Source organism: Equus asinus, chromosome 5 (genome assembly GCF_041296235.1).
Source record: "Equus asinus isolate D_3611 breed Donkey chromosome 5, EquAss-T2T_v2, whole genome shotgun sequence".
NCBI classification, from domain to species: domain Eukaryota; kingdom Metazoa; phylum Chordata; class Mammalia; order Perissodactyla; family Equidae; genus Equus; species Equus asinus.
Window position 1 is genome coordinate 89,738,618 of NC_091794.1, and position 15,414 is coordinate 89,754,031.

General features: G+C 45.7%; 1 protein-coding gene across 1 annotated transcript in view; it reads right to left on the minus strand.

The window, feature by feature from the left end:
- Positions 1–2,203: 2,203 nt before the first annotated feature.
- Positions 2,204–15,414, minus strand: part of KPNA6 (karyopherin subunit alpha 6) — a 50,475-nt gene continuing 37,264 nt past the window's right edge. The window contains exons 7-15 of the mRNA XM_014837933.3: positions 14,874–15,005; positions 13,314–13,402; positions 12,300–12,399; positions 11,822–11,985; positions 11,554–11,632; positions 10,002–10,127; positions 9,543–9,670; positions 8,308–8,486; positions 2,204–7,443 (exon numbers count right to left, since the gene is read on the minus strand). Coding sequence (XP_014693419.3) covers positions 7,256–7,443; positions 8,308–8,486; positions 9,543–9,670; positions 10,002–10,127; positions 11,554–11,632; positions 11,822–11,985; positions 12,300–12,399; positions 13,314–13,402; positions 14,874–15,005 — 1,185 coding nt within the window. The 3' untranslated portion in view covers positions 2,204–7,255. The remainder of the gene's footprint in view (positions 7,444–8,307; positions 8,487–9,542; positions 9,671–10,001; positions 10,128–11,553; positions 11,633–11,821; positions 11,986–12,299; positions 12,400–13,313; positions 13,403–14,873; positions 15,006–15,414) is intronic.

The following is a 15,414-nucleotide window of genomic DNA, read 5'->3' on the forward strand; positions in this document are numbered from 1 at the left end:
CTCGAGTCCCTCTTTCGAAGGGGTAAGGGGACCTTGCAAGGGGAAGTTTGGCCTCGGCAGATTTCCTGAGCCTTTTCTCTGACTGGCCCACTCTCTACAAAGTCTCAGTTGCACTGGGACTAAAGGGGAAAAAAGCCCAACTTCTCTGCAGAAGTGGTATCACAGTTCTTTATCCAGTTACCTATAGGTAATGGAATAAAAACCGACGACTCGTGCACCTAGAATTTAATGCCTACTTGGTTTGGCTTCTGTTTCCAGCCAATCCTGCCTATCCCCTCTGCCTTTTTTGCTCCACTTATACCTCTGTTTCCAGGATTTCCTAGGTTTTTGCAGGTGCTATTCCACCTTCCAAAGTAGCCTTCTGGCAAAAACAAAATCTTTTGAGGCCCAGCTCAAAGCCTTGCCAGTGCTCTGCCGTCTGTCGTAGCTCCCTAGGTCTGGATAGAGTTCTTACTACAGCATTAGTAAGGAGGTGTTGAAATGACCTGCTTTACAAATCAATGACATGGCAAGAACTATTGGCTAAATTCTCTAGTCCTAAAGCCCAGCATCATCCTGGAGGCAGAGAAAGTTTTAAATTGTTGTGCCAATTGGGCTTTTAGGGCTGTTAACGTGTTAAGTATTTTCCCCAGTTAGAGACTTCAGGGCAGTTGTCTCCCCCTTAGGCAGCAGGAGTTTGCGTTTCCCAGGAAACACTGAGAGGCAATGCGGTATAACAGTATAATGGTGGCACTCAAGCTCTGAAGTTTGGAATCCAGGGCTCACAAAACCAAGGCCCTGCTTACTTCCAGAAAAGCCTATTGGAAATCTCTTGAAAAGGTAACATATAAATCAAACCTTGATGGATTTTCATAGGAAGAGTGTGTTCTGGGCAGAGATGAAGAACATAAGCAGCAAGAACAAGGTATGCATGGGGTGAGGGGTGGTGTATCAGGATCAACAGTGGCCTGCAAGGCCAGCTGGGTAATGAGTAGAGCAGGCAGACAAGGAATAAGGAAATCTGATGGAAAAAATAGCAACAATGTGAGCATCTGCCTGTCAGTCAAGGAGACCATTGAGAATGGCCGTGATTGTGGTAAAAGGGAGCTCTTGCAGATTGCTTTCAAGCAGAAACTCAGGCCCAACAGTGCCAGATATTTTTCAAGATAGATACATCTTTATTTTTTTAAATGTTGGCAACAAATTAAACCTTAAACACACTCTATCAGCCAACCAAAACCCTCCTTTTGGGTTGAACCAACTTTTTGGCTGCTTGTCTATAACCTATGCTTTAGGAATTGAAACTGAAGTGGGTAGTTGGTGAACTGTATGCCCTCAGTGGGCTCAAAGGGCGGTGGAATGGTGCTGATGAAATGTCAAAATCCTTCAGGGAAATCTTAGAAAATGCAAACTAAACTATATTGACAAAACGCAGATCAGTGGTTGCTGGGGGTTGGGCAGGAAGGAGGGATTCCAAAGGGGCATGAGGAAACTTCTGGAGGTGATGGATATGTTTACTGTCTTGATTGTAGTGATTAAACTTATCAAATTGTACATTTTAAATATGTGCCATTTACTGTATGTCAATTATATTTCAATAAAGCAGATTAAAAAACCATTCTTTATAGCAGGAGCAGGCTGTTGCAATTTTTTTTTGAGGAAGATTAGCTCTGAGCTAACTACTGCCAATCCTTTTTTTTTTTTTAAAGATTTTATTTTTTAGCTTTTTCTCCCCAAAGCCCCCCGGTACATAGTTGTATTTTCTTCGTTGTGGGTCCTTCTAGTTGTGGCATGTGGGACGCTGCCTCAGCGTGGTTCAATGAGCAGTGCCATGTCTGCGCCCAAGATTCGAACTGACGAAACACTGGGCCGCCTGCAGCGGAGTGCACGAACTTAACCACTCTGCCACAGGGCCAGCCCCCCAATCCTCTTCTTTTTGCTGAGGAAGACTGGCCCTGAGCTAACATCCATGCCCATCTTCCTCTACTTTATACGTGGGATGCCTACCACAGCATGGCTGTTTGCCAAGCAGTGCCATGTCTGCACCCAGGATCCGAACCAGCGAACCACAGGCCATCGAGAAGCAGAATGTGCAAACTTAACCACTGCACCACCAGGCCAGCCCAAGCTGTTGCAATTCTTAATTCCACTGTTGGGCCACAAGTTTAAACACCCTCTCCTCATTCACTTCCACAAAATCTAGGCTCATTCTGAAAGAAGACGATTTAGAACTTTGCAACAGGTTTTTATTTTCGCTTTACATCTATTACAGTGTTTGAAACCTAAAGAAATACATTTTCTCTTCAAATTTGGATGTGTATATAAATATCATTTGTCTGGACTCAGCACACTCAATGCCATGGTTTCTTGGCCTATGTCTGCTCTGAAATCATCAAGCTTTGTCTGTCTACCCAGGGGCCCTGAGAACATAGAAAATAGCCAGTTTACAGTTCTTGGAAAACTAAAAGCAAATGAATTTAGAAAGAAAAATCAGTGAGGAAAAGGGTTCGATTCACCTTCCTTAGGTTTCTAGCTGGGAACCCAAGCTGTTTCTGAGGGACATCCGGTTTGTCTTAGGTGGCTGGGACCTCATACGCCCCCTTCACTTCTTTAGTGGTTCAATCAAAGGCAGTTCCCACAAAAGCTGGCTGAAAGAGCCAATACCTAACCCCAGGGCCTGAGGGTTCTTGTAGAGGTGGACTCTTTTAAGGCTAACCTCTGAGTCAGAGGTTCCCAGCCCGTCTCAAGGTCTAAGCTTTGACTTCCTTCACTGCTCCCAGGGCATGGCAGAATTTTCTCTCCCCAAACCCAGGGGCTGAAAATCTGACCTACGCAGGGGAGCAGGGCTAGGGGTTAGCAGAGGGGTTCAGGTATGTGCTAATGCAGACATCAGCAGTCAGGCTGGCCCAGAAGTAGCAAGGGAAGCCCAAACCCACTGATGACCTTTATAACACACTACACAAACCTTTCTGCCAGGGTGTTCTGGGCCCAAAATTTAATGCTGCCTCTTCTCTCATACCCAGTTTTGGTTCTGCACATAGCCCAGGCCTGATGCAAAATGCCCTCGCAGAGGAAAAATAACAGCTTTAGTTCACAGACTTGCTTGGTATTGACCTCAAATTCTTCATTTGCCATGGTCTTAGTCTGGGGGTGGGGCTAGGGGATAGACAATGGGATGACTGAGTCATTTATGAAGGCCTTGGTCAAAGAGCAGCTGGTGCCTACCACATGGATCCCCGCAGGGCCCAATTCTCAGTTTGCTGGCTTAACAAAAGAATCCAAAAGTTAAGAGAAAAAATACTGGACTTGGTCTAGAATGTGCAATCCTAAAACGGCTGTGGAAGAAACCTACTATGGGCAATTTCTCACTCTCACACTCACTTCTAGGATAGTCCTACCTGGAAGATGTTGCTACTGGTTATGAGCATTTCCTACGCTTCAGTGCACTGAGCCTTGCACCCTTACCCAGCGTCCCAGAGAGGCAGACAGTCATATACATTCCTGAGGCCCCCAGCCAGCCTGTTTTCCCTCTGGGTCCCTGTGGTGTCTGCAGGGACTTGAACAATCTGACTGCCTTCAACTGAGAATCCAGAATCTTAGCCCACAAGATGAATCTACTGAGGAATAACCAAAATGACGGATACCAAGCTGAGTGAGCCTTGGGGAGAAGAGCTGTGGCCTGAACAATGAGCAGAGGCCCTTAAAGAGGGGCACGGGGGATGAGGATGGGACTATTACTAGGCACTCATTTCCTTCCCTTCTAGTTTGCTAGAAATGGGTAACTCTACAATGCAGGAAGAAGGCAGGGAGACATGAGAAAATGGAAATCCAGTTCATTCTGCTAGATGGTTTTCATTGTAAACTGGTTTGGCTTGAAGGAAACAGAAAGTCAGTGCCTGAGAGCCTTCTCTGCTCCTCCTTCACTAAGTACAGAAGCAGCTATAATCCATGCAGTTTAGCTCCACAAAACAGGGCTCCTGGAGAGAGGCTTCCACTGTAAAGAGAGGAGGAGTAGATCTAAGAAAAGCTGAGGTCATCAACACCTGCTTCTTAAAAGGGTCATTGGTGCTCATTACCCCAAGTGACCAGGCTGGCCAGATGAGGGTAGAACCCTATGGTTCTACCAGAAGGTTGCAGCCAACACCAAGAGTAGGCAGTCACTGGGGACAGCTCAGAATTGAAAGCAGACTTCTAAGACCAGAGACACTGTTAGTATTAGAGAAGATGATCTTGGGGTGGGACGCCCAGGGCGGCTGGCAATAAATAGCTGGCACTGTTCAAAACATTTTTTCAATACTCTAGTCAAGAAAAAGGCTCCTTGTTCCCTCAGTCCACACCTAGATGTGCGTCCACCCCGCCAGAGATCTGAAAGATCCCAAAACACGTCTCATCAGGCTGTTCCCTACAGCAGGCTGGGGGAGCCCTTCCACTCCTGCAGTGTCCCATCAGAAATCCACCAGAAAGCCTTTGACCTCACCTAGGCCAGGGTATGGAGTCCAGATGAGAGCTGCCCACAAAGAGTGGCTGTCAAGCCTGGGCTAAAGAAATAATATTTGCTTTCCAAGATGGCCAAAAGAGAGAACAAGACACAAAAGATGTTACTGCCTCTGTGGGCTGGAAGAACTTTGCCTATTGACTAAAAAGGGGTTAGAGGAAGATGATGGGAAAACATGGTCTAAGGAAGACACCAGCAAAGGAAAGCTCCTAGAGGCCACTTAATCTGATGAGAAATCTGTCAGGTTGTGCCCTGGGAGAAACTTCCGCCTTTGAAGTCCTTGGAGAAAACTGGCTTTAAACAGCAGCCAGATGATCAGAAGCATCTTCCATCTGGTACAGGACCCAGATCTGAAGTGAAAGTAGATTTTGGAGGAATAGTTGGGAAAAGCGGGATGTGTATGTCTCACAATAAGAATTTGGCCCCAATGTCAGGGACTCAACTATTCTTTGAGATGTACAAAGTAGATCCTACTAAAGTGCTCTGCCCTTTGGACAAGGGCAAGGGAGGGGGAGTAGCTTTTCTCTGAACCGTAGGAGAACGTTTTTATAATGAAGTCAGCAGACCAAGTGAAAAAGGTCCTGCCCCCTGCCTCCCTGGGAGATTGGGGGTTGGTAGTTACTAGCCCCATGCTGAAGAGCAGCCCGTAACTCACTAAGGTGGCACAGCACTGCTGTGACTTTTTAGTGATAACCACTTGCCCCAAACAACCTTTCTCAGAAAATGGCTCTGGAGTTGGATCTCAACACTAGAGAGGGCAAATTGAAGACCAATGGGCAACAATGAGCACCTGAACTTTAATCTGTAAGCAGAGGGGCATGGGTTTCACCTCAGCCAGAGGGGATGTGTAGGAATAGGAGCAGGAATGGCATTGTTTCTGGGGAAGGGAAGATACAGCCTGGAGCAAGGCACCTCTGACTGAGCAGTGGGGAAGCAGGGGCAGAGCGGACTGTGCCTTCAGCTCCACAGCTGGTCTAGACTTAGCCAACTGCTTCCTCCACCCTATCCCCAACAACTGGACTTTACTATCATATGTAACCCACTGAGGCAGAGGCAAGCCGCTGAGGCACTGTACTAGCTTTATTCAAAGAGAAAAGAAAAGGCATTAGGGTTATAACTGTCACAAGGAAGGGCAAAACCCCAACCAGGTACAAGGACAGCAAACAGGGAAGATACCAATAACTCTCACAAAAGTCCTGAGGCTGCCAGGTTTCTGTGATAATAGGAGAGGCAGCCGTAAGTGATACAGTATGTGGACAAGGACCTTCGAGACTGAATCTGAGAAGGCAGACTGCTTTTTGGGTTTCCTGATATATGCAAGATGCTCAGCAGTAAGGACTGGAGTGGTAGACTTCACCAAGCCCTGGGGCCATCCTTGCTTCCTCCAGGTACTGGGACAATCAGACCAGGCTGACTTGCTATATAAAGGTTCCAGAGCTAAGGGTTGGTCCCAGGTGGTGGCCCAGAACCCAAGCAGAGAGGAAAAGGTCCAATCTCAGGCTTCCTGAGCGAGGGAGCTTCCACATCTCTTTTTGGTCTTCCTCACAGTATCCTACTTACAGAAATTACAGACAGTTCTTCCTCTTGAGACCAATTAAGATTGACCTACCTAATATATAGAATATAAAAAAATACAGAACTTTTTGACATTCTCTCCTTTGGAAGTAAAATATACATGATCCAACTGTGGAAGAGGAAGAAGAAGAAATGCCAAAGGCAGGGATCCCTGGCTATCCCAATACATGACACTCTCACTCCAACCTCCTCTGCAACTTATGGGTCACCAGAGCAAGGACTTTCTCCTCAGGAGAAAGGAAGGACCACAGCCCCCTGTCTCATGCTTAGGAGAAAATACAGCTACCTCAGAGGTTCATTCAACTCCGAGGGGAAATTTCAAGTAAACAAATGAAGTTGGGTCGCACCATTGGAAGGTGGGTAGGAAACATGGGATCAGTAGCGACACATGGGAAGCCCCATCTGAAGGCCTGTGCTCCTCCCCTCCACTCCCACTGGTGTACCTGCCCCAGGAGAGTAAGGGGGATCTCCCAAACTAAAGAGGTCTGGGCAAGGGGTTAGAGGGAGGAAGGGGGTCTTTGTCTCATGGTGACCTCCCCCTCAGCCTCTAGTCCCAGACAATGCTGGCAGCTGGGATTCCTAAAACCAGGAACTCGTGGCTCTTGGAAAGAGCAATCTTAATACAAGAAAAATGTGCAAAAGAAAAAAAAATTAAATAACTCAATCCAAGCATACAAGATTAATATTCTGTCAGAGCAAGAACACTTTGTTTTGGATATCTCCCCTCCCCTCCCACCCCACTACCTCTGGAATATTCCCATCTGCTCAAGTACCCAAGATAAAGAGTTACACAGATCAGGGCAGAGGACTGGGAAGGATGAAGGAAGATAAAAGGGAAGGAAGTCACCACTAAAGAAAAAAATAAAAAATAAAAAAAGGTGCAAAATTGATTACCTCAGTCCTCCTTTGTCTACCCCTGGGCTCCTGGGTTAAAGACATATGTGCAGCCAAAATATAGCATAAGGAAGAAAAACCCAACACGTCCCCTTCTTGTCACAAAACCCAAATATGAGCCTCAGATGGTTTTGTCTGTCCAGAGGGTGCTCCCTCCAGGGAAGGGGGCAGAGCAGGTCAAGAGCACAGTTTCCAGGGCAGCAGAGGTGTGTGGTGGCTGATGGTGGGGGGGCTGGTTTCCCGCCCACCAGAGGGCTGCTTTTCCGCTGGTTGGTGGTGCTTCCCATTCCCTCCCCTCCCCGGAGGCAGACATTATAGCTGGAAGCCCTCCATGGGGGCCTCAGGCTGCTGGAAGATGAACTGCTGTTGCGTTTCATCCACTTGGGGAGCCAGGCTGCTATCATCATCTTCTACACCAAAGTAGTGCTCAATGAGGTCGAAGGCCTTCTGGTAGATCTCCTGGTTCTCATGGCTCTGGAGAAACTCAATTTTATCCAAGCCTATGGTGGCAAGGAAGGAAGGAGGAGAAGAGTAAACTTTGAGTGCTTTTCTATGAGTCCATGAAATAATCTATTTTTCTTTCCCTGAGGTATGTTAGTATTTATAAACATAAGTAATATGATCAGATCTCTTTTTGACGTGAGAGAGGAGAGCCAAGATCTCTCCCCGAAACTATATAACCCCCAAGGAAAAACGACCAAAATGTGATTTATAAATCAGAGGTTCTAGTCTCTATTCTGCTTTTTCTTTTAAAGATTTTTTTTTATTTTTTTCCTTTTTCTCCCCAAAGCCCCCCGGTACATAGTTGTATATTCTTTGTTGTGGGTCCTTCTAGTTGTGGCATGTGGGACGCTGCCTCAGCGTGGTTTGATGAGCAGTGCCATGTCCGCGCCCAGGATTTGAACCAACGAAACACTGGGCCGCCTGCAGCGGAGCTTGCGAACTTAACCACTCGGCCACGGGGCCAGCCCCATCTATTCTGCTTTTAACTACGTGTGTGACATGGGCAAATCATTAGTCTCTTTGAATCTCTGAGAGACAGTGAATCCAGCACTCTTACTGGAATTTGCTAGAAACTCAGATGAAAACATGCCTTCCAGTGCCTGATTCTATTATCAACGCTGGAGCTTTATTTTTTGCACCTGTGCCATACCTACTTATTGGGTAGAGCCTATAAGAAAGAGAACTGATCTACTGCTCCTCAGAGGGAGTACGAACTGGTGGGATAAAACACTGCATTCAATCATGACCCCCAAAACACACACCCTCACCATGCATACTGCTTTGGAGGCCTGCAGTCCCCAGGTCCTGACCTGGAACTGCTCTACTTAAGGCAAAGGGGAGGGTGGAGAGAGGGCACATACCATAGGCTTCCTCGATGAGGCCACAGTAGGGATTGACCCCTGAGCCACTGCGCTTGCCTTCTTGCTCTCCAAGTCGAAGGATGTTCTCCAGTCCATTGAGGGCCACTTGCACAATCTTTGAATCCATCACAGTCAGCAAGTCACACAGGGGTTTGATGCAGCCCAGTGAGACCAGGTACCTGGAGGCCGGAGACCAGGCACGCCGTAAATTAACGCAGGGCTGGGGACATGCTGGGTAGGTGCTGTGGGGCCTGTGGGCCTCCCTCATCCGTGTCAGCACTCTCAGCAATGCACTCTTACTGAGCCTTCATAACCACCCATCCTTTACCTCCCCAGCCTCCCAATGCCGTTGGTCTACTTCATTTCCATGTGGGAGGCTGCCACAGATTCCTCCTCCTAGTCTCCAATGTTTCCTTGCTGCAAAATTATCACCCTGAACACATCATTTCTCTGCTGAAAATTTTTCAGTCCAAGCTCTACAGGCATGCCAATAAAGACCTTCTACAATCTGGCTCTTACTCTCCTTTTCTAGCTTCGCCTCCCATCACTCCCTTCCAAGGACACTACATTCCAGTCAAACATGTAAAGGTCTCCAGGTTTCTAATTCTAGTACCTTTACCTATGCGTCTTCCTGTCCAAAAGGCCTTTTATAACCCCGTATTTTTCCTTCAAAGCTTAACTCAATAGCTATCCCTTTTCTCCTAAGGCTTTCTGTATACTGAATATATTCCCCTCCTAGGCTACAAGCTGAAGGCAAGCCACTTGTCTAGTTCCCACCACTTCTACTCATATTGAGAATGGAAACTAAAATCAAAGAGCGCGCGCGCACACACACACACACACAAAATACCTATTTGTTTATCCCAAGTATCACCCTCAAAAATGATTTTCCAAAGAAGCTGCTTTGAATGAGCCATAGCATGGTTCTCCTTCATTTGTAGGGATAATTGAGAATTACACAGATTTAAATTCTCGAGAGGGTAGGAAGAGGTAGAAGAGAGATGGATGTCTGTGTCATAGGTTTCTATTCTTAAGGAGAGAAAAGAGGTACCTGGTCTATAGGAACCTAATCCAGACTCCAGTGCCACTCTAGCAGCTTACCAGTTAAACTCTACTGCAGCTGGATGGGGAAAGGCCTATCCCAGAAAAAGCAGTTTAGAGGTCACATGTAAACCATGAGCCAAGAGGGAGAGGGCATACATATCACTCAAGACAATGGGAAAGGAATGTGATACCTGATCTGCTCAGGGGTTCCTCCTGATGTGGCATTGGTGATGGCCCAGGCTGCCTCTTTCCTTGTACGGAACTCTGCTTTCTGAAGGATTTCGATCAACACAGGGAAAATATTTGCATCTATGACAGCCTTAGAGAGGATTTGGTGGGGGAGATGGGGAGAGAAAAAAAGTCACTTCAAGAAGAGAAAGCAAATCCAGCCCAAAAATCAGCTAAGATTTAGACATCTTCCCCTTCCTGAGAGTCCTCTCTTGTTCTTCCCATGTAGATGAAAGGCTACAGAGGAACCTGGCTTGCACTACACAGAATCTTTGACCAACACACACACTGACCTCTATTTCTAAAGGGAAACAAATTCCTTCTTCTAGAAGCGAATATCCCACAACCTCACATGTTCCCATGTCTTCCCATCTGCCATCCCCTGGGCCCCTGCTCCCTGACTTCCCTCCTGCTTGTTCTACCTGTATTTGAGCCCTGTTGCCAGCAGTAATATTTGAAATGGTCCAGCAAGCTTCCTTCCGGATTGACTCCTTGGAGCTGCTCAGCAAGTGGAGGAGGCAAGGAAGGGCTGAACAGTTAAGAATGACCTAGAACACCAAAAGCATAGGCAACAAAAGAAAAATTAGGTAAATCGGACTTAATCAAAATTAACAACTTTGGTGCATCAAAAGATACTATCAACAGAGAGAACAGGCAAAGCACAAAATGGGAGAAAATATATGCAAATCATGTATCTGGTAAGGATTAATATCCAGAATGTATAAAAAACTCTTACAACTAAACGACAGAAAACTGAACACCTCAATTAAAAAAAAATGGGCAAAGGGCTTAATAGACATTTCTCCAAAGATAGACAGATGGCCAGAAAACATGTGAAAAGATGCCACACATCACTAAAAATTAGGGAAATGCAAATCAAAACTGCAATGAGATACCACTTCACACTTATTAAGCTGGCTATTATCAAAAAACCCCCAGAAAACAGAAGTGTTGGTAGGGATGTGGAGAAACTGGAACCTGGTACATTGCTGTTGGGAATGTAAAATAGTGCAGCTGCTGTGCAAAACAGTATGGTGGTTCCTCAAAATCTTAACCATAAAATTACCACATGATCCAGTAATTCCACTTCTGGCTATGTACCCAAAGAACTGAAAACAGGGACTCAAGATACTCGTACGTTAATGTTCAGTGCAGGGTTATTCACAGTAACCAAAGGTGAAAACCACCCATGCGTCTATCCACAGATGAATGTATATACAAAATATGGTATATGCATACAATGGACTATTATTCAGCCATAAAAAAGGAATAAAGGTCCGACACATGCTACAATATGAATAATCCCGAAGACATTATGCTAAGTAAAATAAGCTGACACAAAAGAACAAATATATATGGTTCCACTTCTATGAGGTACCTAGTGTGGTCAAACTCATAAAAGACAAAAAAGTGGTATGGTGGTTACCAGGGGCTGAAGGCAGAGGGAAGTGGGGAGTTATTTAATGGGTACAAAACAGTTTGAGATGATCAAAGAGTTGTCGAGATAGATGGTGGTGATGGCTGAATACAAATATGAATGTACTTAATGCCACTGAACTACACACTTAAAAATGGCTAAAACAGTACATTTTATGTTATGAATATTTGCACATGTATGCAGACACAAAGAATCACCTAGAAAATTAGAGTGTGGGTTTGAGTGAGATTACTCACTTGTAAGAAATCTGTCAAGAATGCCACATAATTATGCCAACTACTCAAGATCCAAATAATACCCAGATCTCTAGCCTTTGAACAGAGGAACCCTGTTTACTGTGCCCCCACTGGAGGTGTTATTAACATGAGATTAACATTAGATAGTGTCAACCAAGTTGCCTATGATCATAGAAAAAGTGGCTGAGTTGGAATTTTTCACTCAAGTCCATGCTTTCTCTCTCAGACCACACTGCCTCCCATCAGGACCAAAGTCCTTGGCAAGGAAGGGTTTTGTCCATAGACAGCTCTCTTCCTTACCTGGGTCTGGATATCATCCCCAGTGACGATGTTACCCACAGCTCTCAGGGCAGGAGAAGCCACTTTGTAATCGTTGTGCCTACAGAGAAGAGAGCTCTGATCAATAGAGGGCCAGCACACAGTATTCAGCCCTGCTGACCACCAAGGCTAGCAACACTTTCATGGCTCCAGACCTCTGGATTGGGCAGCAGATTGCTGACTGCAATTCTTTAGTCTAAGCTCAGAGAAGCTTAGGGAATCTGTTCCCTTTCTAACTGAGACCACTCACATTAGAAGTTCTACCAATCTCCGGCAGACTCCAGAGTCTATGACCGCCTGGATTTTCTCGTTGGGGCCATCAGACAGATAAGAAAGGGCCCAGCAGGCATCTGCCAGCAAGTCTGAGTCACTGCTGAAGAGGAGGCGAGACAGCACAGGCAAACAAGGGGAGACCTGTTGGAAGCAGAGTGAGAGGGACTCATGGTGGGGCACGGCCACATCAGCTTTACAACTAACCCTAACATTGCTCTCCCCTCCTTTACAAGTAATTCTAAGCCCTGGAGATCTCTACATTAAACCATCAGGACTACTTTTCACTTTACCATTCAGGCACATGAGATCACCTACTTCACTGACAATCACCTCTTTCAGTTTGCCATGGATTGAGATTCTAAGTGGTTCCCCAAAGATCTGAAAACTCCCATATCAAAATTTCTCCATATTAAGAAACCTGCTATCACTCAGGAACTAGTAAGAAGTTCTCTCACCTTTGCAAACTCTGGGGGTGGGTTCTTCCCTCGGCAGAGGTTTGACAGGGCCCAGACTGCATTCCGTGTCATTGTCAGTCGTGTGGACTTGGTAAGGAGTCTAAAGGAAACAACATAGCCAGAACCTGAGCAATGATGCCCTTGGCATAGGGCTGTTGCAGACGAACCCCAGGAGAAAATCCAATCAGACCTATAAGACCCCAGCAGCCTCACTGTTTCTTCCTATTTATAGATCTAAGTTAACTGAGCCTGTTTGGGCCAAGAGGACAACCTACAACTTCACAGAGAATTAGGATCTGCTGTGGCTAGTGAAAACCACAGCTAATAAGGACACAGGACTGGATCTTGAGTAAGCCTGGAAAGCTTTTAAGAGAGGACAAACTGTGGCCCTAAGTTCTAAATAAGGAGTGTTGTTACTGTTCTCCTTAGAAATAAAAGCTGAAGGTCTAGCGTGAGGGCTTTAGCCATGCAGTATGGAATGATTTTCTGTGAAGGGCTCAAGAAAAAGTTATAATGATAACCTATGAAACTGTGGTCTCTGAAGAAGAGTTCCCCCCTCCCTCCCCCCTCTATTTTGGTTTAGATGTAGCTTTACTTTAAGGGTATGGGAGGGTGGGATGGGAGAAGGATCCAGATAATCACTCATGGGGTCTTTGACCTATAGTTTACAAAAGAGCTCTCCAATGTAACTATGCATAAATCCATAGCAAATAATGCATTCTGTAGAGAAGGCTGGATTTTACAGATGGGCTAGTCCTGCCTCTCTCCTCTGGCTCAACAATGAGGCAGGTATGACCAACATGAGATTCTACAGTGCCAAGTGAGGAAGCACAAGATCATCTTTGGCACAATCTTCTTAGTCTCAAAAAATACCTATCTTTTACTTTGACAATCAGAATGCACTTTGAGCATTTTTGTAGTTACTTATCATCTTAAGTTAAGCTGCCCCCAGTAGACCTGCCACGTGGCTGCCCTATAGATGCCCCAGGTGGAGAGATGATCATAATTACTCACGTTAACAAAGGATTAAGGATGGAACAGTTCAAGACGTAATCTCGGCAAACGGAGCTATCTCCAGCTATGTTTCCCAGTGCCCAGACTGCCTGAAAAGGGGATGATGGAACTGTCACTCACAGAGCCTAGTGGCTTTTGTAAGTACTTTATATTCACAACTACAGAGTGAATACCCACCAGTACCCAGGACGAAAACCACATCAAAACCTGAGACACACCAAGCAAGCTCAGGTACCCACGCTGTTGACATGCTTATTGAGCACTTGCTCTGTGAGGAGGAAGTGATTGGAAAGTTGCATTTTTATAGCCTCACTGGACTGACCTTATAGGTTGTAACGGAGGAAAAAAATTCCAGTACCGCTCTCCACTCCTGTCCAACCAGCAAAAATTCAGTGGAAAAAAAATAGAAGTTGTGTCTTTATCTCTATGATCTGTAGGTACTGAGAAATGGGCATTGTGGTGTCTTTTTTCCAATATCACCTTTGATGCCAAATGTGTGGAGTTTTTTCCACACCAGCAACCGATTCTCTGCCACCAACTATGTGTCCAACAATTCAATTCTGACACTAACTCCTGGAGTTAGTGCAGACGCCAAAGGTTAACAGCTCAGCCTCACAAGGCTGCCCCCGCTTTAGAGACTAGTTGCAATTCCCAGGTACCACCTGTACTTTTGACTGACTGTCTATAAACTCTTAAGTTCCCACAATCCTCTCCTCAGGTTCAGTAATTCACTAGAATGATTCATGGAACCCAAGAAAACACTTTACATATGTTTCCCAGTTTATTACAATGGATGCAACTCAGGAAGAGCTAAGTAGAAGAGTGTACACAGGGCAAGGTATGGGGTGAGGAGTACAAGTGGCACAGAGCTTCCATGCCCTCTCCAGGCACACCACCTTCCCAGCACATTGATGTGTTCACCAACCTGGAAGCTCTCTGAATCTCACTGTTCAAGAGTTTTTATAACCCAATCTCCAGCCCTCTTAACCTCCCTGGGAAGGCTGGGGTGGAGGGGTGAGGAAGGGTTGGGAGGTTGGGGCTGCAAGTTCCCACCCTCTAATCCTGTGTTTGGTCTTTCTGATGACCAGTCACCCCCCACCCCCATCCTAAGGCTATGTAGGGGACCCATCCTGAGTCATCACATTAGTATAGACTCAGGTGTGCTCCAAAGGGGCTCATTATATAAATAACAAAATACATTCCTATCACTCAGAAAATTCCCAGGTTTTTAGGAGCTCTTTGCCAGGAACTGGGAAAAAAGACCAAATGTATTTTTTACTATACCATAGGTACCATCAAGAATTAAGCCACGGGGCTGGCCCCATGGCCGAGTGGTTAAGTTGGTGTGTTCTGCTTCAGCAGCCCAGGGTTTCACCGGTTCAGATCTGGGGCGCGGACATGGACCACTCATCAAGCCATGCTGAGGTGGTGTCCCACATGCCACAACTAGAAGGACCCACAACTAAAAACATATGCAACTATGTACTGGGGGGCTTTGGAGAGAAAAACGAAAAATAAAATCTTTAAAAAAAAAAGAATTAAGTCAAATTTGAGCATTACCTGTTCCTGTACATCCTCAAAGTCTGAGTTAAGCAGCTCTATAAAAATGGGGACGGCCCCTGCTTCAATGACAATTTTGGTCTGCTGAGAAGTTCCAGAGGCAATGTTCGTTAGAGCCCAGGCAGCTTCAAACTGAAAGCGAGATTAAGCCATGATCAGGAGGTCATTCCACACAGAGCAACCATGTCTATCAGCTGGCATGGTAGTAAGCAAGAGGTAGCAAGAGGAGTAAGCCCCTTGCTCCTGACTAAAAAAACCTAAAACACGTGCCTTTTCCTCTCCCCCTTTAAAAGGGAGAAGACGTATGGGCAGTGATGTACTGCAACAGAAAGATGGAATCGGGCTTCAGTGGTCCCAGGTGTAGTTTTGCACCACCAAAGCACCCATGAGTCCTTTAGCAAGTCACTTTTTAATTTCCTGAGCCTCATTTTCTTCATTTCTGAAGCTAGATATAGGGTGAGATGAGTCTCTCAAAGTCCCTTTCAGCTGAGTTTGTAGTAAGTTCCAATGGATTGACTCATCATCCATTTCTGAGAAGAGC